The sequence below is a fragment of the Halichoerus grypus genome, chromosome 7 (assembly GCF_964656455.1).
Source record: "Halichoerus grypus chromosome 7, mHalGry1.hap1.1, whole genome shotgun sequence".
NCBI classification, from domain to species: domain Eukaryota; kingdom Metazoa; phylum Chordata; class Mammalia; order Carnivora; family Phocidae; genus Halichoerus; species Halichoerus grypus.
This window is the reverse complement of record NC_135718.1, coordinates 123,052,932-123,080,873: the sequence shown is the minus strand read 5'-3', so window position 1 is coordinate 123,080,873 and position 27,942 is coordinate 123,052,932. Positions and strand designations below refer to the sequence as shown.

Sequence of the window (27,942 nt, the reverse complement as noted above, 5' to 3'; positions counted from 1 at the left end):
AAAGATTCACTAATGAAGCCCATCAATTGAATACAGAGAAATGCCATCAATAAGATCAGAAAACTCTTCTTGGTGTACAGAAGGAATTTTAGAGGGCAGAAAGGCAGAGAAGCAGTTAAGAGAGGCAGTCAGAAAAGCAGAGAAAGGATTTGTTCAGAGCTTGTTGCTCATGAATTCTTCATTTTTTTTTTTTTTAACTCACACATAGGGAAATCATAACTTTAGTGAGCTTAGGGAAGTATGTTCATGATACCCTGGCACTTGATTCCATCAGATAAATACCCTCAAAATTATCTATAAACATAATACAGACAAAGGCAACCCACGTTAGAACCAATTTTTTAAATAGGAAAAGTATTTGAGATGCCTATATTTCTATTCCTGAACCTCTCATTTTCTACTTAGAGATATAGTAAGACAAGCATAGTGTATACTACTGCCAAATATGTAAGTCCTCTCTGTAGCCTCTGCTGGATTACTAAATCAGCACAAGGCACTCCTTTCTAAACACTAATGGGACGGTAGAGAGGAAAAAACAAATCAGAGAAAAATTGTTTTTCTCCTAGAGAAGAAATTCTTTTTATAAGTATCTGTTTCGTAACTAGTCCTTGAAACAAAATTTTCAAGATGTCAGGGACCTAATTACTTTTAGCTCTATTTCTCACAACGCAGGAGGCTTATCACAATACTTGAGCTTCAAGTATTTGTATTAGGTTTTCATGGTAAATTTTATTTTGCAATATTCACCCCTTATTGGTCTCAGTTCTTTCCTCTAGAGCTTTAGAGAATAAATCTACTTCATCTTTCACACAATGCTTCCCAGAATGTGAAGTTGTCACATCGACCTGAGATCTCGTTTCTCTTCTCCAGTTCCCTCAGCTGTCACGTATGACAGTTGCCAAACTTTAGTTTTTCATTGCTTTACATGTAAAACCCTCATCCAAACCCCCAATGCAATGTGACTAAAGCAGTTTACATTAATACTATTGCTTCCTTTTTTCCCCTAGATTTTTTAACTATTAAAATGCCACTGTTTCTGTGGCCCAAGTCACATCACCCTGTTGGGATAGACTTTGAGTTAAAATATCATTGCTATTTCATCAGATCAACTACAGAGCCAGGTTTTACCTGTGTTGGACTCACATAATAGACTGTTTTAGAACTTCAGGGCAGGGCTTCACATTTAAGAATATTCAATCCTGGGGTTTTTCAGCCTGTTGAGAGTTTTGAATTGTCATTCATTGTACTATCAGTCTCTTCTGGATATATAAGATTTTTATTTATTTACTTATGAGAGAATTTATATATTTATATTATCTGTAAATTTAATGACTGTCTTTAGCGGATTAAAAGGGATTGCATGAGGCCAAGGACATGGGACTGACCTAAGTCATCAGTGGTCTCTGGAAGTTGATACGGACTCATTTAAACAACTGTGGTTATAATGGTAGTTCTCAAACTTTATCATGCATCAGAATCAGAACAGATTTTTGGCCTCATTTATTTCGGATTTCTGAGAATTTGCATTTCTAACAAGTTCCCAGGTAATATGATGAGCACACTTTAAGAAGCATTGCTTTACGGGTACAGCTAATTGTTCAACAAGCTGCCATCACACAGCCCATGAGACTCCTTACAGACCTTTTAATGAGGTTTGGCTTGTCTTATTCTTAGGTTAGATTTATGCTGACCACCTCCCTCCCCCAAATGTATTTTGTCCTGGTGCACAAACTGATTAGATTACATCATGGTTCCACTTCCAGAATTTTTAAGCTTCAATGAGAAGGAAAGGATAAGTAGTTCAAGTTAGAGTCTAAATTCCGGTCAATTCTAATAACTCCAGTGTTGTTTCAGATAAGATTAGAGTTCTCCCACAGAGATGTTGCAGTATCCAAACAGATCTAAGATCATGTAGATCTTAGTATATTATAAACGAAAAGGCACCACTTAGCCTTCCCACAATTACTCAGCAGTAGACACTGACTTTACACCTTTCGGGAGCTGATTGCATACCCGAAAATTTGGAGTCAAGGAAGGAAAATTTCAAATGCCCTCTGGTGTCAAAAAGAAGAAAACATATTTAGTTACTCCTGTCAAAGTCATTAAGATTCCACCTACAGAGTGAGATTTGGCAGATGTTGGTACCCTATTCAAAGCAGTGGTCCATTAGCTTTTGGTAATGAATATGTAACTTGAGTGCAGCGCCTGTTCACTGGTCCTGTCCTCACCCCAAAATATGCTCAGACAACAGTATTTTCACTTCATTTATTTCTTCAAAACAAATCACTTCATACAGCATTAGGTATTTAAAATCATAGACCTCATAAATAAAATCGCTTCATCTCAATGACAGTGGCAAAACCACACAAAGTTGTACAAAATGAAATCAGACATTTCCCAGGTGGCAGCAGTGCATTAACTGTGAAAAAGATGCTGGCAAATAGACAAAAGAACACTTTTAAAACAAGAAAACACTGTCCATCTTAATGAAGAAAAATATGCCAAGAAACAGAACTTCCTTCTGTTTTGCCCTTACCTACTACTTTTTCAAGTCATATTCTAAGCTCTGAATTTGACAACCCATGCTTTCCTTCTTGCTTCGCCTCCATTCCATCAAGGAGTGGAGGAAAGAGAGGGCAACTGTCATTCTCTATCCCTTTTAACAAACTTCTATATATTTATTCTGCATTTTAAGCTGAGTTCAATACTTCTTTAAAGGGAAAAGATTACTCTTTGCTAAGGAAATTATATCTCCTGTAAACAGCTTGAGTCATGAATGGCACCCAGGTGAATTGGAAACCTGACAAGAATTAGGTGCCCTGGTCCTTTTAAGTAACTTATGGGTTACAACTTACTGCATATCCTATACCAGATCTAAGATCGGGCTCATGTAATCTTAGTAGAAATTCTAAACCTTTCTTAGGCTAACCTGTTACCTACAACTTAACCAAATCATATCTTCACATCCCTAAGCTCCTAGATGTGGGTATTTTTAAAAGACAAGTATAAAAAGGCATCACAGCAAAATGCTTCTATTCATGATTTATACATTAATGATAAGCTTCTCAGTTATGGTCCTGCTACATTCTATGCCAAGAAATGGGTGAGGAGGGTTAGGAGGACACAATGCATTGCTTGAGAAATTTTTCAAAAAGCGTTATTCATGACTAAGGAATGTATCCAATTGAGCATCTCTTCTGTTTAAGTGGTACTTTATCCCCCTTTCTCTTCAATCTAAAATAGCAATCTCCTTTAAATTCATATGGACCAAGACCTAAATCAGCACCCCACAACTCAGTATCAATGCAACAATTTCTTCAAAGTCAAATATTCAAAGCAATGTAAACAAAATGCCAGCTAATTTTTGGAAAAGAAAAAAATAAATAAAACCCTTTCCCACAATCAGGCAAGTTTTATAGTCTAAGTTGAATTAAATGTATTGAAATATTGTAACTCTTAGTAAGAAAACATCTTTAATGAACTAGCTTATTCAAATCAAGTGTTTCACTTTAGACTTAAAAATGACACTTTTAAGGCTAAGAAATCAGCTCCCTTAAAGTAAGTTTGCTTAGAAACAAATGAAGAGTTTTAAGAATCTGATCTTTTCCAAATTGGTATAGTCATCTTTGTGCTACAAGGACAAATTTGAATACTGCACTCTACAATGAATGAGAAAGAATAATCACATTATGGAAACAGGTAACTTTTTGAATGCTAGGGCACAGAGCATGCCCCTATGTTACTGAAATCAAGTTCCACTGTTACCAAAAACCAGAATGTTGTACCACTGGATACACTATACATTGATGGCAATTGTTGATTAAGAAGAGCTGATTGTTAGCAGCTCAAGAATTACATTTTAATGCCTTTAGCAAGATCCCTGGAGAGGGCTAACATGTAAACTTTTACTTCATATTTTTTTTTAAAGTGCTGCAAATAATAACAAACGTGTGTCTCAACACATGAAAGAACATAAATCTTAATATATGAAAGTTTAAGAAGGCCACCTGATCCATAAAGAAAACAATTATTCTGCTAATTTTACATACTCCTCATTCTAACTTTTTCAAAAAAGACACAGAAAACTATGGTTAGCTAGGGCAACTTGCAACATATATGTTTTAACGCCTACACAGGATAGAAAGCATATGCTAGATAAGCAAGTTGGGCATGGGCACTTAGGGGCATTTATAGAGAGAAAACACATTAATGCATTCCTGATAATGACTTTGCTCGGGCTTGAACTTCACGGAATAATCAACTGGCATGATTATATTAGTTTTTGCCAACAGGGTCAAGCTGACCAGCAGCCAAACTTTCAAGGGTACCCCTCGACTACGCTCATTTTTCATGGAAATAATAATATTAATAATATTTCATGTGAAATAATTAAGAAATCAACTAGGAACAATTACAAAAGATGTACCACACTGATGTCCTTATATGGCTATCACATCACAAAATTCCCAGGGATAGTAATTTTAACCTATGAAAACATTCTACCTAGAAGTGCATCTTCACCGCCCTACACCGGATCTCTAAATCCAAAGAAGAGTAAGGGAAAGAAGAATAAGAGAAAAGAGGAGTGGGGGACAGGAAAGCGCAATCTTCATTCATTCAGCCACTAATGTAAACTCTCCTCATTTGAATTAAAAAACTATTCTTGCATGGCACTCAAAAAAGGAATAAACAGGAAGAAGGATTTCATTCTGCTCAAGTGCAAATTTAAGAAAAAGTTTTGATCCTGTTGCAAGTACTAACTCCATAGTTTTCAAAATTCTGAAGATTAGAATTTACATACATTAATAAACTAATTTCAAGACTTTAATAAGTGCAGTAAAAAAACCTTTAGATTCTGTGAGGTTTACAAGCTTAAGTTTAGAAAGAGCACAAGTTTAGGTTTTGAATCCTCAATAACTAAATCAAATTGTCTGCAAATAATGCATCATCTTGGATTTTCCATGATCAGAACATTCAAGTCCTAGTGCTGAATTTCAGCAACTGATTAATTTATAACTTATTACTGAGAGCCATTTGACTGAGTTATCGGTGTCCAGTTGGTGAATGGACAACCTAGGTAACGAGTAAAATAGAGTAAGATCACCAGAATAAATACTTGACACTTGCTAAGAAGTATAAGCTTAAATATGGGAACAAAAACACTGAAAATGAAGGGGTTTAGTTTTATAAAATATCAGGTTCTCTTTGTTAAATTAATCCAATGTAGATAAAATATACTTAATTTTAAAGTGACAGAAATTTATGTTGGAAAACATATCAATACCTGCTTGGTACATTGTAAATTACCTAGTAAATATTTGTTGCATGAACAGACTTCTCTAAAATTCCAGTAAGCAAATGTCAAGTTTGGCTCCTGAACTAGCTTTATGCATAATGACGTGTAAAGCTCAATTTGATGGATGCTACCCAGTGATATACTCTTAACTTCTAGTTTTAAATGTAGTTATTTTCTGGGGGAAATAAGAGATACAAAAATCTTTAGACCGAAATGACAGCCAGGTACAAAGAGATCTTCAAACATATTCATTTGTATATATTATGATTGCCAAACATTAAGTATCGCAAGCTCACAAGTACTATTTTTAAGGCTCAGTAAAATAGAAAATTAAATTCTCTTAAGTTACACTGACCATAACTTATAATGCCTAAAGCAGCTATTCACAAAATAGGTACTCAAGAAATGTCACCTAATAATTTCAAGCATACTTTGTGAATTCTTCCTTAAAGGAACTTGTCCACTAAATTGTTTACATGCTCCTTAATTTTATATGGCCACCTCCACCAAGTGAAAGTGCTAAAAGTAAATCTCAATTTTAAAACATTCGCCAAGAAGATATGCTGAAAGAAACAGAAGTGCTTTAAAGTATACCATTGGTTTTGTAAATGAGATACTTCATAAAAAAATGAGACCAGATAACGAAACTTCACAACATTAAGCCTCTTCACATTTTGTGAGATAATACATAACAAATTATAATTTAGCATCCCTGATCTTCAGAAGAATTAAGAGGTAGAAAACTTTTATCTGGAAGATCTCAGAGTGAAGCTAATTTTAGAGGGTGTGCCTTGCAGTTTAGCCCACCAAGCAAATGACTACACGTCTAATATTAGGAAGAAGCAGAATTTCAAAAAAGCTGAATAAGGCAAGGATTTAAAAACTGTCATATTTTGGAAGTGAAACAAATTCATTCATTGTTATTATCCCAACTACTTTAAAACTCTTCAAAAGTCAAAGTAAAAGATTGTAGATAGGCAAAGTGCTAACTTGCAGAAACGTGAAATTATTCAAAAGAGCATTAGTGGCCAGATAAGGCTAGCATGGAAAAAAATACTGTTTAGGTAAACAAAAGATCTCACAAAAAACAAATCAAAGCACAGCATTATCATTTTAGATGAAGGCTGTTTTTTAGGAGTTGGAGAAAAAGCTGAGGAAGTTAATCCCTCCAGACAAATCTTTATGTAAAAAAACAAAAATCAAGCACTCAAATTTCAAGAAACTTCAATTAAAAAATAAATACCCTGCTTAATTTAAAATTTTTATCTAATGTGACAAACATCAATAAATGAGTTGCATTAAAACACGAGGCCAACGGTCTTTTAAAGCTTTAGTAAGCTGCTCAGGCACCTTTTCCCTCATACATTCTACTTTTATACACTAGAAATCCTAAATTGGGCACTATCAGTTCCTTAGGTAACATTCTCAAGGAACACACTCATCCCTGTAAAAATTGCTTGTAATGTACTTATAACTGGTTAAGTACACATTTATAAAGTCTACCAAATTGTAATATAAAATCGGTTTTGACAATTCTGAGTATCTTCATTTGAGGAATCAATTCAGAATTTAGAAACTATTAACTCAATCAGAGTTTTTAAAAGGACTCAATTATGGAGACATTGTGGTTTAAGTCCAGTGGCCTCTAGTGAGGCCTTCCGCATTACTCAAAATACGAAGTTGTTTTCTTCTACAGGTTAATGCTGCTGGGTGCTAGTTTATAGTACTAAAATTCAAATCTTCAGGGTAATGTCAGTAGGTAGCAAGGACCACCTATTCTGTCACCCCAGCAGAGAAAGGGCATGTATCACCACTGTAGACACACATCTGTAAACTTGCACACTAATTTTAATCTTAACAAGGAATTTCAGTGTCTTAGTGGTTTTAAGTTAAAAAGACGGTTCAAGCATTGTGTCCTTTTGTTCTTTAGGGTTACGAATAGCTTATTGGAAAACCCAGAGCCTTCTGGATCTGTGAGGTAGTAGGCGGCAATCCTCATCATGCATAGATCACACTTCTCCGAAGTTGGTATGGCCTGTCTCCTTGGCATGGTCCCTTGCTTCTGCTTGTCCAGTTAATCCCTTCTGACATACCATGCATCTCAGGGTGAAGCGGTTTACATCAGTAAATTGTCTCTTTCTTCTAGCTTCGTCTGCTAATTCCAGTGCTTGTACAAGAACAATATCATCATTAGAGGAGAAAATGGTCAGAGGCGGGGTGTCTGGGTCAGGGAAGTTACGCTGAAGTGGATCATAGTGGATGCCATCATATATAAGCAGGACCCTTTTGGTATATCCTGCATCTTCCCCAAAACGATCAATTCTTACTGTCTGTGTATCCACTACACATATTTCACACTGATAAAATTTAGACAAAATTGATATCTCAATAGCTCCTCCCCAAGTATCATCCCTTTTGATCCAGTCACAGTACTCTTGATTTGTTTTTCCCAGGATTGCCTCACTATAGAAGTCTGGATCACTTGCTACAATTTGTGCTATGAGGCGTCTCATCTCAGGGGCACAAGCTGGATTCAAGACTCCTCCTTCTACAACATAATATACACTGGTAAAGAGACAAGAGTTGTCTGCTGGGACCACAGTTCTGCTAAGCACAGGCAAAGTTTCCCTGACGTAACTAGGAGCACCATGTTTTGTAAATGCAGGTGAAGTTTTGGGCCTGGTTTGGTCTTCTTCAACGATCAGCATGTCGCCTGTTAAAAATAAAACAAATCCAGGACTGCAGAGAAATTACAGATGAAATTGGTTGTTCACTAGCCAAGTTTGTAAATTACAAACAGAAGGAGTTGAAGGATAAACTGGGTTACTAGGGAGAATACAGCTTTGCAAACAGGAAACCAGTAACACTTCTTGTTCACTCAATCTCCATAAAGATGAAAACAGAACAAAGAAGAAAAACATTTTAGGCTGCATACCAATTTAGTGAAGGATCCCTGGTTATACACCTTTATACTTACTTAAAAAGATACATTTCAAGAACAAAATTTCCTTAACGCTTCCTCTCTGCATTTCAAAAGCACCAATCTTCCAAAAAGTGTTTACCCTAGACTAGACCACTAGGGGGTTCTCGTTCTTCTGAAACTTAACATATCCACCCTGTAGTGTTTACAGGATCCTTGATAAAACAGCTGAAAGCTTTTAATAATCAATATTGCTGTTCAAGTTTTAATATTGGACAGAAATAACTGCAATTGTTTAGAATCTGAAAGGGACTCCAGTGGATGTGTAAAACCATACTCTAAAATGAGTATACTTATTTATCTAAGTATATGAGAAGGTGATTGCAAAAACCAACTGGGGAAGCAAAAAAGAAAAGTGTCCTGAATCCTTCAGACCTACTATCTTCTTTCACGTTATAGGGGAAAGAGCCACCAGGACAGAAAAAAATAGATCTTATTTTTTTAGACTTTTGTAGATGCAGAAGGAAAACAAAATGAATGAGACGTTTTCAAGGTAGGCTAGGAAACAGACTGAGGAAGGGGGGACTCCGAGGCTTTGGGCTTCTCATATAGCTTGGGCCCTCCCTGTCTCTTCCAACCATATATAAAATCAAGGAATTGCTAGCCCACACTTGCCCCGGCCTCCGTCAGAGTTCTCCGTTCTTTCACCTATCCTTATCCCTGTTCTCAAACCCCCCAACTGACCCACAGACCAGTTCTCTGTTCTCCCCCACGCCCCTCTCCGTCCTCCCAGGGCTTTCCCTGGTCCCAGGCTCAATTCCCTCACCTGACTGGATGGGCAAATCCCCAAGAATGGTATCCTCGTTGCTGAGATCCAGGCATTCGGGCGGGTATCCGACGAGGATTCGCTGACAGCCGGGGGCGATCCCGGTGATGGCGGCAATTTGGCCCTGGAGTTCCCGCACTCGGGTTCGGCTAGACAACCCCTGCAAAACATGGGTGCCATCCTTGGCCTTGCAGCGGAGCCGCCACATCGTGTCGGTCCAGCTGCCCACAGGCCAGACACCCGTGGGGCCAGCTTTGGTCCCGGCAGCAGGTTGGCCGATGCCGCCAGGGCAACCAGCCGCCGGATGGACTCCAAAATGGCCACCCTTTGCCGGACCAAACATCGCGAGAAATCGCTGGTGGCCACAGATCTCGCGATACTTTCTGGCAGCGTAAGTCTTAGCACTTTAAGAAGAGCGAACTCTCTTAAAGTGACAACTAACTCACTGCAGCCAACCCCAGAGAGCCAAAGGATGAAGATTTATCCGTTTTCTTAAAGTACAAGTGGCTTTGCTACCTGTAGAGTGAGTGAGGTGCCTTGTGCGTTGGCAGCATATATGCTCAAGGAAAGAGGGCGGAGGAAGGAGTTCCTGAATCGGGTACATCGGCATGTAACCTCGCACTTAGTGAGGTCGGAAATTATTAAATTGGAGCTTCCAGACTACACCGGGAGAAACAGAGTCATAGTTCAGAACGCAAACGAATGCCAAGAATGGTCAGTGAGTCAAAAGACCTGTCAAAAACAAGCAGACACTCGTGACTAGGAATCATGGCTGCAGCAAACATTGACTCATTGAGGTTAAGGAAGCCGGACTGCCACCTCGACGCTGTAACTTGAAAACGTCCATTTGCCACATCAGAAAGCGCAGTATGAGGTCAGCATCTGGGCCTAGGGCAATTGCTACATTTGGGTGGTAGCAGTATAAGGAGGAGGAAAGAAGAGGACTAACGTGTGTCATCCGGATTCCAGTTCAGGCCCTGGGCTTACAGATATGAAGACGACTCCATTCCTGCCTTAGGTATTACAAGTACTGTCATGGGGAGAGAGGGTGGGGTGTAAAAGGTACATAACCATTGAATTTCACAGCCACGTGATAATGCTAGATTATGTGACCTTTTCCAACCCCGTATCCCTTAGAACCAAGGACTGTGCCTCAAATAAGTGCTCAATAAATACCTGCTGAATGGATAAAGGCAGTTGTACTGGTGCACTGGTGCAGATAAGGCAACCATAACATACACACTGGGAGTTGTAAAAAACTTCAAAAAGGAGATACTAGTTGAGCTGTTTTGAAGGATGAATTTAATCCCCAGGTGAAGGAGGAATAAAGACATCTCTGAATTTATCTCTTTTCCAAGAAATCCACATTCCTTGTTCTTTTTCCATCCTGGATCCGAAGAAGCACGCCTGCGTAGAGTGGGTTTATCAACAGCATCAAGCATCATCAGAAAGGCCTGGGGGCAACTGTGGAAAGTTCGCTGGAAATATGCAAACTCACGTCTACTATATAAAAGCCTCTCTACCTCTAAGTTATATGGAAGTTTTGCCTCTTTTGCCCCCTTTTGTGACCCAATTTTTTGCTGAAGCAATTTTCCTTTTCTGGTTTTTCAAGGAGACCAGAACAGATGGTATAGCGTAGGAGGTAGAGGGAGAATAAAGGCGACGATTAGAAGACCACTGGAGTATGTGGATGTGTCCAGGGAAGTTCCCGGTTCAGCAGTAAGAGTAGTTGATTTTCTTACATTACAGTGTCTGGCCGATGGGAAGGAGATGCAAACACCCTAAGGTGTAATCAGCTCAAGTACGGTGGTATCTTACTTTAGCAAAGCACCACCTTCTAAAGTTTACGTTCCAATTTATGGATCTAACAAGGTCCCTCTGGGATTCAGGGAGGAAAGCGTTAACCTCTACAATGTTTTCCCGTCACCAAAAAGTCACATCCCCTCAAGACGTCTGTTTCGTCCACTCTCGCGAGAGTTTGAAAAAACGTCAAGCATTTTATTAACCCCGCCCCCAGCCCTATGAGTTGCCTAGCAACGATGCAACCAACCTCCACAGTGCGAGGAAACTTGGGAGCTTGCGATCTTTTGGCTTCACAGTTTCTTCCACCTTCGGGAGCCAGCGTCAGCGATTCCGATTTGAGCCCCGCCCCAGGGAGCCTGCGGGCGCTGGATTGGCCGATGATTCTCTCCAGGTGAGGACCGACGCCAGTGTGGCGGAGCCTGACAGGAGCACGTGATTTGCCGGCTACTGGTGTGCCGGGCTCTGGCCACAGTGTGTCAGCTCCCGTCCGCAGCCTAACGGGACAAGTACCGGGGCCACTGCCGGGAGGGAGCTTAGGAGGGATCATAGGGTGAGCGGTGGCTGTACGGCGCCTCGAAGGGCCGGGGCGGGCGGGAGAGGGCGGGGGGCTGCGTGCGCGGGGATGAGGTGAGGGATGGTGATGCTTTGCCGTTTTCGGGGAAGTGCCGGCATTGCTGGGAGTGCAGACGTTCTGGGACCGGGAGCGGCGGCTGGTGCTTGGGTTGGAGGATTTGTGTGGTCAGTGGAAGAACAGTGCAAGGTCCTTGAAGCAGTAGGACCTTCGGTCCTCACGAGCCCCTTGTCTGGGTGTGGGGCGTGAGCGCGAGGCTATCCCACCCCGGTTCGAGTCAGGACTTCTTATTAAGCAGGTGACCTTGGGGAAGTCATTTACCACCTCTTTGCGCCCCATTATTCCTTATAGACTGTGAACCAAGGGATGGGTGGGAAGAGGGTGCAGAGCAAGAGCGTGAGAATGGGAACACCAGAGGAGAAATGGTGACGCGCTAGGGTCGTCACGGGGTCCAGTTACAGTTTTTCCTTCAGGGAACATGTTTGAGATTTCCCCCACTTCTCCCATTTTTGTCAGGAATAAATCCTGCCATTGGACTGCAATGACTGTATGATAATGAACTCGATCTATTTGCAACCCATCTCACCCCCGACTTTTACCATTACTCTCCCCAGCTTTTTAAACTAAAGTAGAGGTCAGGAAGGAACTTGGATAAGCCACCTAATTTTATTAAACTTAGTTTTTCAACCTGTAAATTGGGGGAAAGTAACAATGGTGGCAAATAAGCCTTATGGAAGGATTATTAGAAGGATTGAAGGAGCTAATTTATGTGAATGTAACTCCTAAGTCAGCATTAAAAAGGCAAGATTCTAGTACAACTGAGTCTATAGATGAGGAAACAGGGCTAGGGAGGACTTATCAAAGGACATGTAGCTATTAACCCAGAGCAAGAGGGCTGGATTGGACTCTTGGTCCAGGATTCTTTCACTTCTATTGCACCTGTCCTCTTCCCTGGGTGTTTTGAGGTATGTCTCCTTCCTTACATCCCTTTTGTCCCTTTCAGACATTTCCCGAAGAGCTGCCATGTCTGGGAATACTGCATCTTCGTCAGAACAGAACAACAGCTATGAAACCAAAGCCTCCAATCTTCGAATGTCAGAGAAGAAATGTTGTGAGTCTGGGGAAAGAGGAGGGGCTGCTCCCTCCCAGAATTCTATCTTGGGAATATAGTTGTAATCCTAGACTTTGATGCTTGTTGGGAGTGAGAGAGAATTCTTTGACATGGGAATTTAAAACCAAGTCTACAACAGGAATTTCTTGTGTGAAACAAGTAGGCCCGGTGAAATGTCTGTCATTGGGTCCAGACTGCTGGTATATCCCCACATTTTCTTACTGCTTTCTTTGACTGTCTCGTGGGGGAATCTGCACATTCGATTGATGTTGAAAGTTACCCACTCAGTGATTAAGGCAGAGTGGCAGGTGCAGGGATTACTTAGGGCTGATACTGTTAACAGTTTCCCTTCATTTTTTGGGCTATGTTTTGTGAAGGTGCTGCTCACTGCAGAAATTGCAGTAAGAGCCAGTAGTAGTTCATTTCAGCAGGCCTCAGGGGGAGTCAGGTCTGACGTCTGACCTCTCACTCTCACTTGGGCACCCTGCATTCCCACAGGGTTAGCCTTTGCACTTTGCAAGGTATTTTTCCTGTAGGTTCATTCCTGTGGGGACAGGTTTGACCAGAGCGTTTCCATGCCAGTTCTTTAGACAGAGATAGCAGGTGGGTTTGCCGAGAGGTGAAGCATCATTTCTTCTCCCCTTGCATTTGCATTCCTAACCCTCATTGTAGCCTGTATGGGCAAAAGGTCCTGGGCAACTGGCCCTTACAATTTGGGGGGAACCTCAAGGAATGCTGACCCTTGCCCTTGCTTCCGGGTGCACCTTTCCTCTGGAACCCTGTCAGTCAGTGCTCACTTCAGTGGTCATGTATATAGCAGGTGGAAACAGCCAACCAGCATGAGACCTGGAATCATGTCCTGTTCAAAGCTTTCCCCAGAGTCTCGACCTTGATATTGTGTCCTTGTCAGTCTCATGATTAATGATGATAATCTCTTTTTATCTAGCACTGATGAAGCTTGCTGAGCTTTGCACTGCAACAGAGGCAGCTTTTTGTATGTGGTACTGGGGTTGGCACACCTATATAATTAGGGTCTCCTTTCTCTGCCAGGGCAGGAAGCCAGGTACCGAGGGCAAGTACCCCATGGGAGATAACTAGTATAGCACGATGTTTGAGTGCAGCCCTTGGAGTCAGACTGCCCGGGTTTGAATCCTGGTTTTACTCCTTCCTAGCTGTGTGCCCTTGAATAAGTTGCTTATCCTCTCTGTGCCTTAGTTTGCTTATTTATAAAATGGGGATACTGATATTATCTTCCCCTAGAGCGATGTGAGAATTAAATGAGTAAATATAGGAAAGCACTTAGAAGAGTGTTTATAGAGCTAAAGTGTATTTTTTTTTTTTTTTTTTTTTGCTGGTGACTTTTCATTGCATATAAATTGAATTATACTGTAAATGGCTGTGCTGGGAGCTCACTATTTATAAGAGCCCTATGAAGAATTAGGTTTTCAGTAAAGAATGTTTCCTCCTCTTGCTTGACAATATCGTAGCCCAGATCTGGGAGCACTAAAGAGAGGTGCATTTGTGTTATTGGGACACTTGATCCAAAAGAGTACAGAGAGCAGGTGGCGGCATGGGCTGCACAGTGCCCGGCGTCAGCTGTATTCTCCACAGAAACCTGCTCCGTGCCATTCAAACTCTTCTGCAGTTTTTCTGCATTGAGGGCCCTCGATAGTCAAGGAGGCAGTAATCCCAGGTCTCCTTTCTATCCTCTAGACTCTAAGTCCTGCTCTGCGCTCTGATTTCTCCTCTCCAGCTCCACCCTCTTCTCCCCGACTGGGAGCATCTGGGGGGTGGAGGGAGAGGTTGTCCGGACTCCACCATCATTCATTTACCCCCTTCTCTTCTTCCCTCATGGGTTGGACTGGGAGACTTCTGCAGCCATAGTCAAAGGAGAAATACAGTCATGAAAATACCTGTTTGTTTATTTACTTCTCTCCATTGCTTGCCTGTGTGTTGGAGCAGGCTCCCCTGGCTGCTTAGTGCTCACACCCAGCAGTTGCTTTATTAATAGCTCAGCCGTTATCTCCTTGCTGCCAATTACACCTGTGTTGGCTGGCTTCACCCTGGGAAGTGCCTGAGCTGGAGGACTGGAGAAGGACTTCAGGGAGCCAAAACCTCCAAAGGAGCATTACTGGAACTTCAGCTGCTCCAGGGATGGGGGTGACGGGTGGTTGCTGGCTGAGGTGCCTGTAAGGTGCTCAGATGACTGGTTTCAGGGCATCTTACAGGCACCTCAGGAATTAGGCAGGTGGGGACAGCAGTGAGTGTGTATATGCTTTTCTTTGTTTCTTTTCTTCTTTGAGATTTTGAGTAGGTCTGAAACAGACAAGTTCCCATGTGTACCTTTCCCCAGTTACAAAAGCAATATGTGTTCATGAAAAATTCAAACAAAACAGAGAAAGTGAAAAGTAAAAAAATCTCTCACAATTTCTCCTGTCCCTGTTAAGTTTGATTCTTCCTGACATCTTCTGGTGTATTCTGTCAATGAAAATAGGTTCATACTGTACATATTCTATTCTGCTATTTTCCTTTTTTTTTTTTTTTTTTACTTATACTATCTTGTGGAGGGCTTTGTGTGTGTGTGTGTGTGTGTGTGTGTGTGTCTGTAAATCCAGATTTACCTCTTTCTGCATAGTATTGCATTCTAGGGATATGCCAGCCTCCCCCTGATGGACATTTGCCCTGTTTTTGGTTTTCCACCATCACAAACAATGCTGCAGGAGCATCCTTGCCCATATATACCTTAGCACATGCGTGCTAGCAACTTTTCCTACAGAAGTAATAGGAGGAAAGACACATTTGAAATGTTGATCAGCATTACTAATTTATTCTCCTAACTAGTTCTGTATTGTTAGCTATTTTTCATCTTTCAAAGGGCATGGGTGGAAATCGGGCATTGTCAACTGTAGCTGTGCTGGTTCAGTAAAACGTTAACTTTCTCAGTGTTTAGCCGCAGAACTTGGATATCTCATGCCTATCAAATAGCAGGAGATAATTAGCAGTTTTATGACTACTCAAGAATGAAAAAATAACTAATGAAACACATTTTAATAGGCTGCATATTTTAAAAATATTGGGCCTATTTAGAACAAATAGTGGAAGAAGGCCTTGTTTATGAAAAGGCAGGGAACCACTGACCTACTAGACTACCTTTCAGGATTAGATTAGAGAATTTAGTCATGCTTACCACATGGCTCCCTTGGCCAGGTGCTGACAGGAGCTGGTGGCTGGGACTGATGGGGCAGTCATGAAACCAGGAGTCCGGTCAGAGCCCTGACCTTGACTTTCTACTGTGGAATTGTGGACCAAGCTCTTCACCTCCCTGGGTTTGGGTGTTTCTGTTTGTAGTAGGGAAGTTATCAAACCTTCAATTCCTCTAAGTATGTTCATGAGGGAGAATAAGTTTAAGATGGAGAAAGTGAGTTAAACCTTGTTTAAAGAAGGTAGGAGAGAATTCCAGGATTAAAACAGCTTTCCATTATAAGCCAAGGGGTATATTACATTGTCTCTGAAATTGATCAGCTTGAGCTATATACTATTCAAATTAAGGTGCTAGTGGTTTTGTTTTGTAACAGGCAGGACAAAATGTTCCTAATTTTGTCAACGTGGCAGTTTGAAATAGGAAGTGTGTTTTAGTTTTGTATTCTGGAAAATGAGAAGCCCAGAGGTGGAAGATGTAGAGCCTTGGGGAGTCCTTTTTAGAGACCCCTGTTTTTTTTTTTTTTTTTTTTTTTTTTTGCTCTTAGCGTTCTCTGCCCAGTTAGGTAAACATGTAGCAGCTGGTCCCCTGTTTAGCTTCAGAGCAGCTCCCAAGCATTAGTTCATTTTTAGCTTTAGGGAGGGTAAGAGGACCTTTGGGGGAAGCGCCTAATGGGCTGGAAGTTGTGGACAAAGCAGGCCCAGAAGTGCAAGTAATGCGGCAAATCATGGGGGATTGAGCAGAGCATGGTGGTGAGCTGGAGAAAGTGAAGACTCAGGAGGATTTTACTACTGAAAGGCGAGGCAGTTGTACCCAGGCAGACCTGTCAGGAGTCAGAGATCAGGGATTCACATCAGCTGAGGCTGCAGGGTGGCATTTTCCTGCCTGTGTGCTTCCTATTTGGACACAGATGAAAATCACTTCCATTGCTCCTTGCCTGCTTTGGAGGAGTCCCTGCCCAGGCCCAGGAATTGTCCATGTGCACAGCAGGTAAAGGACTAAAGGCCAAGTCCTCTGACCCCGAGTCTGGGCATCCACTCCCGCCTCACCACTTGGGGCCACTCTAGTTTCTGGGTACTTCTTGCCCAACACCCCTAGGAAACTCTCTTCCTTCTGAGGTCTGTCCTCTACCCAGGCCCTTCTGCCCACTTCTCCAGTGAGAACTGTTGAGAATGACTTTCCCGTGCAACCACCTAAGTTTTACCCAGTTGTTTCTCAGCCTTATGGGCCACCTCGTCCCAGCACAGAGAAGCAGCAGTACCTGGCAGGGCACCTTCCAGAAGGCAGTGCCAGGAAGTGGAAAGCAAGGCGATGCTTTCCCTTTCTCATCCCTGGGCGGGGCCTCCCCTCACAAGAGTCTGGAGTCGTCCTACCCGACCTCGGTTGGTCCGGGCCCCAGGGAAGTGGTGGGCAGCAGTGGAGGCCCCTCTCCCACCACTCATCTGTGGCAGGATGGGCAGGGAGGAGCCCGGCCCTGTGAGCAGGCTGCGGAGGAAGCACAAGCTCTGGATTCTAGTGCTAGCTCTTCCATGACCCATCCTGTATCCTTAGGCGAGTCACCTGACCTTTGACTGTCTAGTTTGCCCCACCTGTCCACTGAGCCCTATCTCTGTACATGAGCATTCCTGAACTAAGTTTCCTCAGGAAGGATGGACCAGTGACTGTTCCTGCTTCTGGATTTCTTGCTTTCACGCGGCCGTTGAGGCCAGCTGCCCATGCTGCCCTTGCAGGCTAGCTTTACCATGAAGCTTCCTGAGGGGTCTTGTCAGAACTTGTGTCAAGTAGGCTTTGCCACAGTCTGAATCTCACTATGGTTTAGAAATTCGGGCTTAAGCTTGTGTCCTGAGCACAAAAGCCAAAACAGTTTGAGACCAGCCTCTTTTTACAGTGGGCAGGCTAGTTCTTGCTCATGGCTTTGAAGGGATAGATGGGATCCTCAGGATAGAAACTCTGTTGGACCTTTTGTAGGAGCCAGGCCGGCTCATCCCTGGGGAATCTCCAGGCACAAGGCGTGCCTCCACAGCTGTATTGTTCTTGTGTTACTAGACATTCTTTTGTTAAGGAAGATGCCATGATTCTTATCTTTCTAATCCTTGCCACTTTTGTGTCTCTTTCCACCTAAGGTACCTCTGTGGAGACTTTGCACATGTGGGGAAGACATGTCTTGACTTGGGTACTTCTTGGAAATTTACATGACCTTTTAGTTCTTTTTCAGGAGGTTGGCCTGATAGCTCCTCTATTTGCCATCCCAGTCTTCCCCTGGCTTGGCTGAGGTGTGTAAAGATTAAATGAGGTTATGGCTATGAAGTATCTAGCCCAGTGCACAAACCTTCTGCAGCCCCTAGTCGCTCAGTTCTGTTCTCTTTCCCCTCTAGCGTGGGCATCTTACATGACCAACTCCCCAACTCTCATCGTTATGATTGGCTTGCCAGCCCGGGGCAAAACCTATGTGTCCAAGAAACTCACGCGCTACCTCAACTGGATTGGGGTGCCCACCAAAGGTAGGTGCAGGTCATTTATTCCTTGGGAAGGGAAATGATTAGTTCTTGGGCCTCTCAAGCCTCTGGAGATCTGTTCTCCTTGGCATCAAGATTACAGGGTGCTCCTGGCAGAAATAGTGGTTGATTCCTGATTTGCTGGATTTATTCCCTGTTTACAGACTTGTTTCCTCTTGGCCTGGGTGGATTGGCCTAAATTTAAGGGCATGCCTTTGATGGTGTAGCGCTTTACCTCCATATAGATCATCTTGTCTAATCCTAGCAGTACTCCTGTGAAATCGCCAAAGTGGCTGAGGAAATTGAAACTCAGACAGTTTAAGACTTGTTCAAGGACTAATACATCTGAACTTGAATCTAACTTGACTCTAAATCTGGTATTGTTCCCAACATACCATGGTGCTTTTTTTCATTTCCTTGGCAACTCTGACATTAGACCAAGAAGTCCCCTTTGGTGGGGCCATTGTATTGTTTCACTGCTGAGGGCTGTTGGTGTCATCTGCAGTGTTTAATCTTGGGGTATATCGGCGTGAAGCAGTCAAGTCCTATAAGTCCTACGACTTCTTCCGGCACGACAATGAGGAGGCCATGAAGATCCGCAAGTGAGTCTTCTTAGGCCTGACCTCCCAGCAAGCTCCTTCTCTGCCATCACAAGACTGGATGTGGCAGGGCTTGGTTTTCCTGTCAGTAAATATCCTTTGGGGATTTTAACTGGAGATTATTTGGTAGACAGGTCACGTTGGGCTTGGGTAGGTAGCAAAACAGGCTCAGGGAGAGGCATGTGTGTTTGTAGGGTAAACCTGTAGAGTGAGACTTTATATGCATGGGGCAGGGGAATGGGAAAAATACAGGATAGTCTAAAACCCTCAGTGGGGAAGTTGAAAAGTCCAGTTAGGGGAAAATTTTGACCACTGGGAAAACTAAGTGGGAAGGGATATGACTCCTCTAGCAACCCAGTTGTTCATGCCTCTGGCTGTGCCTGAGCTTGGTCTGGCGCTGCTCTCGCTGATGTCCTCTGTTCTCGTGGCAGACAGTGTGCTCTGGTGGCGCTGGAAGATGTGAAGGCGTACCTTACCGAGGAGAGCGGGCAGATCGCGGTAAGCCTTCCCTGCCTCTTCCCCATCTTGATCTCCACCCAAGAGACTGCACAGCCTCACCCGGAGTCTGCCTTGGTGGGATTCCAGTTCTCTCTGCCCGCTCATCTACTTTGCGGCCTCTCTCCCCAGGTGTTTGATGCCACCAATACGACTAGGGAGAGGAGGGACATGATTTTGAACTTTGCCAAGGAGAATTCCTTCAAGGTAGGGTTTGGCTCCCTGCTGGAGGAGAGGGATGAGTGGCGGTGGGGAGTCAAGAGGGACATGAGGATCTCTTTGACTCTGGTGGGTGAGGAGGACAGGGTTGGCTATCCGCTTTTCTTTTCTTGGGAAATACCCCCAGTCCTTGAGTGTCTTCTTTCAGGTCCTTTCTCAGCCCCTTAGCCTGTATGTCTGAGGCCCTGGGGATGTGGTAAGAGCTATTTTTAAATGAGGAGGCCTTGAAGGCCACTTTCATGAAAAAAAAATCCCGGGGGGTGTGGTGGCCGTGGTGGGGCAGGTGTGAGCACAGGCTGTTAATGAACAGCCTGGGCACTTTTGACTCATCTATCACTGCCTTCTCTCCCTGGCCAGGTATTCTTTGTGGAATCTGTCTGCGATGATCCTGATGTCATTGCTGCCAACATCCTGGTGGGTGACACCCCTGCATACCACCACCTCCCTGTCCTTTCTGCCTTGTGTTATGTGTGTATTGGTGGGTGAGGGGGGAGAGTCAACTGGGCAATGAAAGAAAGAAATAGACATGTTTAACAATGCAGGGTGATCTTTTTGATCTGCCAGAGCACCATTTTATACTTCCACATTCCTCCCATAGGAGAAGAAACCGAGGCTCTGAGGAATAAAGTAAGAATGAGCTGTTGAATGGAAGCCAAGACTTAGACCGTAGGAGTTTTGGCCCTGTGTTCCGGGTATCAGCTGGATGCTGAGACCTAGGGATGTCCTCAGAGTAGATCAGCCTCTTCACTATCTGTCAGGGCCACCATGTAGGAAGGTCATCTGCCCACTCCCTGTCTAACATTCAGGTCAGCGCTCTGTGCACTGAGTGTCTCATGCCCTGGATGGTCACGGTATAAACCAATGCCCATTTGATGGGTTGTACTGTGCTGTGTGGACATGGTATCATGGTAGTGCTCTCCTAGCAGTGTGGGAACTTGGAAACAACTAAGAAGAGGTATCTGGTCCAAGTCAGGCATGCGTCAGATCAAGCACCCTATTCTGAGTGGTCGTACGGAGAAATTGAAGCCCATTCTGTGTTCCCAGCAGGGCACATAAAGGGATTGGGCCCAGGAGCAGTTTGAGCTGTGTGACTGCCTCAGTCCTTCAGCCAAGGGCAGGCACATGACTCCCCAGTTGTCTCTCCTTTCTTCGTTGCCAGGGTCACAGGACAGGGAGGGGGTGCTCACTGAACGGGGATTGCCAACACTCCAGTGAAAGAGCCCTTCTGTGGACTTCCTTCTCTTTATTTAGCATTGGCTGTTTGTACGAGGGCTGTTAAGGACACACCTCTGACCAGGCCCTACTCTCTCTATGATTCCAGGAGGTAAAGGTGTCGAGCCCTGACTACCCTGAAAGGAACAGGGAGAATGTGATGGAGGACTTCCTAAAGAGAATTGAGTGCTACAAAGTCACCTATCGACCCCTTGACCCAGACAACTATGACAAGTAAGGTTTAAGGCCATGGTTTGAAGGGCCTCAGGCAGGGGTCTCGTTTGAGAAAAGAGCCTTTCTCCCTCTGTCCTCAAACTTTCTTCTGACCATCCAGACCTATAATGTTTACATCATTCCAGAGAAACAAGGTATGGATTTGTGGCTTCTCTGTAGGTTGCATCTTACACTTGAACAGTGAAGTGTTTTTTATCATCAGTTCTTCCTCTCTGTTCTCTAAAACAAGATTTCTCAGTCTCCGCATTGCTGACTAATTCTTTATTACAGCAGTAGGGGGCTGCCCTGTGCACTGTGGGATGTTTAGCAGCATCCCTGGCCTCCACTCACTAGATACCAGTAATACTCCCAACCTACAACAAGCCAAAATGTTTTTCAGACATTGCCAGGTGTCCCTGGGGGGCAAAATCAAGTAGTTCTGATCTAGGGTGTTGTAGGACACCCCTCAGAGATGTGTCATCAGCTTTTGATCAATTTTTGAAGTTTATTGTGTGTATATATCTATTCTGTAACACACATGTATTAGTATATAAGATTACATATATTACACACAAGAGTAACATAATATAGAAATATGTTTACATAGAACATATATGCATGTACAGATATATATAATGTATATATGATGTTATATATATAAATATATATGATACAAATACATATCAGTAAAAATGTGTAACAAACATAAATATATATAAAATGTGTGTATGTATATATATATATATACACGTGTGTGTGTGTGTGTGTGTGTGTGTGTATACATATATATAAAGCATGTAAAGTCCTTAAGAACATGCCTGGCTCATCAGAAATGTCTGATCGAGTGCTAGCCATTATTACTGTGGTAGTGTCTACTAGCAATGTGGTATGCAATATGGGTTAACTTGATGTGCATGAGGTATAAGAGCCATAGTAAAAATTCCAGGCCTTTTGGAAAGATTCATGCACAATGTATTTTATCCGTTTTTTTTTTTTTTCCAAAAACTAATGATGTACTATATGTTGGCTATCTGAACATAAAGAAGAAAAAAAAAAAGAGCCATAGTAAAATGTGAAGTCCATGTTGAAGAAAGATGTGTACACACAGAAACCTGGGGAATGTGGCCAGACAGTTAACGGCTATGTTTGAATAAGATATGGCCCCGCAGCCAAGCAGATGGCAAGATAAGTCTGCGTAGCTCACTGTTCCATTGTGGTAGTGGTCTGCTTAATGTTTTGAGTCTTTAAGTTCCTTCAAGTAGATTGCCCAGAATGTTAGTATTTGGAGGTGTTCCTTAATATAGAGTTTGAAAACCACTGTTCTAGAGATGGTGTAATAGTATATTCTTCTACATAGAAGTCCTTTATAGAAAAACATTCTAGAACAGTGTGTGTGTGTGTGTGTGTGTGTGTGTGTGTGTGTATGTGTGTGTTTATAGATAGTATTTCTGATGGTAGGGTTTGGGTGATTTTTATTTCCATCATTCTACCTTTTTTTGAAAATGTTTTTGGAATAAGTATCATTTTTTTTTTAATTTAAATTCAGTTAGCATTTATCATTTTTACAATGAGAAAAATTCTCTGATGAGGCAACTGCTGCAGAAGTACCTCTGAGAGAGGCTTGATTAGGTAAATGCAGGGAACATGGAGAGATCTCTAAGATTCTGCTGCCTGCTGCCCTCCCCGCGGGCCATGCCATCCCCTGGCCAGGTCTTGACCGCCTCAGATGGGGGTTGTGCTTCTCACCAAACTTCAGGGTTAGCAAAATTGTCAGGTCACCTAGTCTAACCCTTGAGGGAAAGCCTGGATTCTTTGTATCCTACTTATCTAAACTACATGGCACAGTACAGGCACTTGAAGAAATGGTAGACTGGCCAGAAGTTCGGGACATCTTACTTCATCTTGGGTCTGAGGTGCAATCCATCTCTTACCAGTTGGTTCCTTAAAATGTGGGTTGGCTCTGACAGGAGACAAGGAAGAGCTGCCTCAAACCTGCAAGTAATTATGGGAATCCTTCTCTTCCCGCTGGTATCCTCAGATTTTCATTCCCAGGGATTCTCTTTTCTCCTGCTCTGTCCCAGGGATCTTTCTTTCATCAAGGTGATAAACGTGGGCCAGCGATTTTTAGTGAACAGAGTCCAGGACTACATCCAGAGCAAGATAGTCTACTACCTCATGAATATCCACGTGCAGCCTCGCACCATTTACCTTTGCCGGCACGGAGAGAGCGAATTCAACCTCTTGGGGAAGATTGGGGGTGACTCTGGCCTCTCGGTGCGGGGAAAACAGGTGAGGCATTCAGCAGCAGGCTGGATTTCTCAGGCTTAGAGTTGGAGGAAGGGCATGGTGGAGGTCATCTCTCTTATCCCCTTACTTCTTCCTAAATCCCATTGGGGCTGAGGCTGTGGTTTCAGATAATCAAGCAAATGTGGAAGACCTCTTCTTGTCCACTGATTCTAGCTGTGTTGTAATGTGGTAACTTGGAACCACTTCTGTTAATTCAACCGTCAGATATTTATTGGGCATGACTTGTGTGCTGAGCACGGTACAGGATGCTCCAGTGGAAGTTCATTTCCTCTTGGGTTTATCATAACTGTGTAGCACCTTTTGGATTTTGACCATGATCCTACACGTTGCCCTTTATAGGCCAAGTTAGCAATTGTGTGTGTGTGTCTGTATGTGCGTGTGTGCGCATGTTTCTCTCCTTTAAAATTTTTATCTCCAACCCCAGTTTGCCCAGGCTCTAAGGAAGTTTCTGGAGGAACAGGAGATAGCAGACCTCAAAGTGTGGACGAGCCAGCTAAAGAGGACTATCCAGACTGCTGAATCCCTGGGTGTGACCTATGAGCAGTGGAAGATTCTGAATGAGATCGATGCTGTGAGTAGGAATTCTGATGGCTGCAAAGCCAATAAGAGTCTCTTATTCAGGCAGGAGCTCTCAGAAGTCACAATATGGGCAGTTTTATCTAGAAAACTAGAACTACCAGGTAGTAGCAGTAGGGGAGGAAGAGGGAACAATTGCACCCCAGTCAGGGCTTCCTGCCTGTTTGAGCACCTGTGCCAGTCACGGGCCTAGACCAGTCTGTGACCTAGCCCCTCTGGCATCTGGGGACAGCACGGCTCCATTTTGTTTCTTTGTATATTTTTCTGCTGGGGAAAAGAAATAACTAACAACTCCCTTCTTTAATTTCTGCTTAGATCACTTGGTCCTTTCCAAATTTTTTTCTTGGCTTTCTCTGTCCTTGAGCACAAAAGCAGATATTTCTTTTTCTTTTCTTCCTCTGTACCTTTTTATGCCTTCTGCAAGAATTCTCTGGTCCCTTCAGTTTCTCCTCCCCTGCTTCCTGTTCCCTTTATCCTGCTGACTTTTCTTGGACCTTTAACTTTTCTGAGGTAATCGGAGCAAGTAGTCGGAGCAAGCTGAGAAGCCACGTCCCCTGCGCAGTGGCCCTCCCCGTGCCAGGCACTGTGCTGGGACTGGGACACTAAGGATTCCTTAGTGTCGCCCCCCTTGTTTAGGGGGGGCCGCATGGGGCGGCCTCCCTCCTGCAGCCGTTGTGGCTCCCTGCAGGGCGTGTGTGAGGAGATGACCTATGCGCAGATTGAGAAGCAGTACCCGGACGAGTTCGCGCTTCGAGATCAAGAGAAATACTTGTATCGGTACCCTGGTGGGGAGGTGAGATTTCCCCTCACGTGGTGTGACTGTCCAGCCCTCCGTTGGGGGTTTAGCTTTAATTAGGGGGAAGGAGTGAATGGGATGTGGAAGGTCTAGAAAGGGTAGTCAAGGCATCATGTAGTTTTGTCCTCCAACTTTGGGTCATAGTGTGTTTAATTCAGCTTAGACCGTCGAATATCTCATTAAGATCTCCAGGGAAAAGGGTGGCAGGATGTCTTGTGTGTTGATTCATTGTAGAATCAGCATCTTCTTTTTTACTTCTTTTTTTCGTTCCACTCCCTCAGTCCCACCCCGACCCAAGCAGGTATAGGCCCCGAGTCAATATATGGGGTATGAATGATTTCCCTGTCATCTCGCATGTCTGAGGCTGTTCGCTGGCCCAAGGGGCTTTGTAGTCTAGAGCCCTGGGAGGCCCAGGTAACTAAAACCAACAGCAGAGGTCCAGGAAAGCCCTTGGAGCCTCATGTGCTGCCTGTTCATCTCTGGGAAGGAAAAAAGACCCAGGCTGAATTCACATTTCTTCTTTTTGACCTGTAGTTTTCTCAATCTGAATGTTGCTCTTGAAAGGTCTGAGGATTCTCAAGAGATCACAGGGCTAGGGGTAGTTAGCAGGCGACATGAAGTCGCTGAACCTCCAGCAGGAAAGCCAGCTGGGGAAGAAGGAGAAGTGGCCTCCTGACTCTGGAGCCAGCCACCGACTTGGCTGCTAGCCTGTGCCTGGCCTCCCACCAGTCTGCCTCACTTCCCCCGCAGTCGTACCAGGACCTGGTGCAGCGGCTGGAGCCCGTCATCATGGAGCTGGAGCGGCAGGGCAACGTCCTCGTGATCTCCCACCAGGCTGTCATGCGCTGCCTGCTGGCCTACTTCTTGGATAAGGGTGCAGGTGACATTTGGGGAAGGGCCAGGGGACACATTCATGGCGAGGGGGTTGGACTCAGGGTGGCGCCAGGATCCCAGGCAACAGAACCTGCCCCTCTTCCACTCAAACTGGAGTGCATTCTTCTGACAGCAGTGTGGGGCTCCCAGCAGCCACTGGGCCAGCTACTCGCTGAAGTTACTCCTCTGGTACCAAAGCCCCCATTGGAGAGTGGCCACTGCTGGAGCTCCTTAATCCTGCTTGGCTAGAGGGCCAGTGTCTAGCTGACCCTCCTGGCAGAATCAGAAAAGTGGTTTTGCACATTCCCGGCTTGTTATTTGGCTACAAGGAGGGTGGTGTCTTAAAAGTATCTTCATCCTTTGGATTCATCATAGGACAGTTTCTGGGTAAAGCCTGAAGGAACTTGCTGACTTTTCTGACCCTTCCCTTCCCTTCCCCTTCCCTTTCCCTTTGCCTTTCCCCTCCTCCTCCCCCTCCCCATCCCCACCCCTCCCCTCCCCTCCTCTTCATCTATCTGAGCTGCTGGGCAGCCTGCAGATTGGCCTTTGGTACACCCACATGGGCCACAATCTTCCCTTCCACCGGGTCCTGCTCACTTCTGTTTTGCCTTCATGGAAGGTTCTAAAATGGACTGCTTTCCTTCCTTAGCCTCTCAGTAGCTTGGGCAGCTTCTTTAGTGGCCGTCCCGATAAATGTCTGGGGTCTAGGGGAGGAATTGTACAACTCTAGGTCAGGGTGAAGAGAACTCATGAGCTCCTTAGATTCTCCCACTTACTTGACCTTAATCCATAGTACTAAGAGACTTCTCTCACCTGGTCTTTCTGTTTTCAGATGAGCTACCATACTTGAGGTGCCCCCTCCATACCATCTTCAAACTTACTCCTGTGGCCTATGGTAACTATGAGCTTAGCAGTGGGCAGGACGTGGGGATTGAAGAAAGTCAGGCTATTTGAATTTTCTCTGAAGTTTGTCTAGAAGTTCAACTTTATCACCTCTGTATACCAGGGAAATTCCATCAGTGCTTTCCATTTTTAAAAGGATGTATGGGGGCGCATGGGTGGCTCAGTTGGTTAAGTGTCTGCCTTTGGCTCAGGTCATGATCTCTGGGTCCTGGGATCGAGTCCCTCTCCCTCTGCCCCTCCCTTGTTCATGCTCTGCATCTCTCTCTCTCTTTTTTTAATACATGAATAAAATCTTTAAAAAAAGGATGTGTATATTTGGGAATATATACATTCTTTTATGGTATGTTTCCCATACTGAATCTAAGGAATTTTTCTTGGAGCTTTTTTCCTGAAGGCCTTTTCTCTTTCCTCTGTTTCCTCAGGATGTAAAGTGGAAACAATTAAACTCAACGTGGAGGCTGTGAACACTCACCGTGACAAGCCAACTGTAAGTATTTTCCCGCGGATGAACATGAGTCTTTGAACCTTTGACATCACGAGACTCGGGTTTTGTTTATGTACAAAAGGGAAACACATCCAGAACTCATGTCCTATGTAACTCATGTCCTAGTCTGCTTACTTCCAAAAGGAAGAAATGTTGGAATTATTGCTTTTTAAAATTAGTACCTCTTTCATGAGTCTTAACCTTGAAAGTTGGCTCCTGGAAATCCAGTTAAATATGGGAAGTGTTTGGCTGAAGTCAAATACAGATTTTTTTTTCCCCCAGGGAGTGCTCCCTTTAGAAAGTAGGACCCAGAGGAGCCTATAAGGTGGGGTCAAGCGGTATAGGGTTTGTTCCTAGGTCTGTCCTGATAATCTGTGTGATCTTAAATAAGCCCCTTCCTTTCATGGGCCCTCCTTCCTCCTTTGGAGTATGATGCTCAAGGAGCTTCTCCTTCTACAACCCTTTAGCTTTCTGGGACTAGGGCTAAGGCCATGGCCCATGTCTTATGAGAGACTCTATCTGCAGAGGAGCAGGACTGGAGGAAACGGTTGTGGTTGCAGGCATTATTTAACCTTTATGAGTGAGCTTTTGGCTTGGCTTTCATTTGTGTGGTGTCCCTCCATTTCCAATTAGAACAACTTCCCCAAGAACCAAACCCCTGTAAGGATGAGAAGGAACAGCTTTACGCCTCTGTCCAGTTCGAATACAATAAGGCGTCCAAGAAATTACAGTGTTGGGAGCCGGCCCCTCAAGCCCCTCAGCCCTCTCCGTGCCCTGGACACGCAAGAAGGGGCCGACCAGCCGAAGACCCAAGTCAGCATTCCGGTGGTGTAACCGTGTGTCCCCTCCAGGCTTGGCCTCCTGCCCTTGTCTCTAAGCACCAATGAGTCATTTAACTTCCAGACCCCACCCCCAACACCCCACCATGGACTTTAACACAGAATGTGAGCTAATGTGTTTCCACACCAATCTTAGCTGTTCTCCAGTGTGAAACATCTCCCCGCCCAGGGGCAATTTGACCAGTGGGTGTTTTAGGACATGTCC

At 43.9% G+C, this 27,942-nt stretch overlaps 2 protein-coding genes across 14 annotated transcripts in view; one reads left to right on the top strand and one right to left on the bottom strand.

The window, feature by feature from the left end:
- Positions 1-2,251: 2,251 nt before the first annotated feature.
- Positions 2,252-9,534, bottom strand: YOD1 (YOD1 deubiquitinase). Its single transcript, XM_078078219.1, has 2 exons — positions 9,043-9,534; positions 2,252-8,009 (listed from the first exon to the last, which is right to left on the bottom strand). Exons 1-2 carry the CDS (start codon positions 9,383-9,385, stop codon positions 7,306-7,308), a joined length of 1,047 nt encoding a protein of 348 aa, XP_077934345.1. The 5' UTR covers positions 9,386-9,534; the 3' UTR covers positions 2,252-7,305.
- Positions 9,535-9,554: 20 nt separating this feature from the next.
- The window catches only part of PFKFB2 (6-phosphofructo-2-kinase/fructose-2,6-biphosphatase 2), a 28,029-nt gene continuing 9,641 nt past the window's right edge, over positions 9,555-27,942 (top strand). For 4 of the 13 annotated variants that reach the window (XR_013449905.1, XR_013449903.1, XR_013449904.1 and 1 more), the window contains exons 1-14: positions 11,247-11,395; positions 12,420-12,527; positions 18,102-18,227; positions 18,727-18,823; positions 19,252-19,318; positions 19,448-19,522; positions 19,892-19,948; positions 20,856-20,980; positions 23,041-23,248; positions 23,691-23,837; positions 24,531-24,635; positions 25,389-25,518; positions 26,344-26,406; positions 26,837-26,901. Coding sequence is in view for 10 of the 13 variants with exons in the window: in XM_036118207.2 (XP_035974100.1) it covers positions 12,440-12,527; positions 18,102-18,227; positions 18,727-18,823; positions 19,252-19,318; positions 19,448-19,522; positions 19,892-19,948; positions 20,856-20,980; positions 23,041-23,248; positions 23,691-23,837; positions 24,531-24,635; positions 25,389-25,518; positions 26,344-26,406; positions 26,837-26,901 (1,353 nt within the window). In the remaining 3 variants the exon portion in view is untranslated. The other 9 variants (XM_078078212.1, XM_078078211.1, XM_078078213.1 and 6 more) reach the window with 9 other exon arrangements.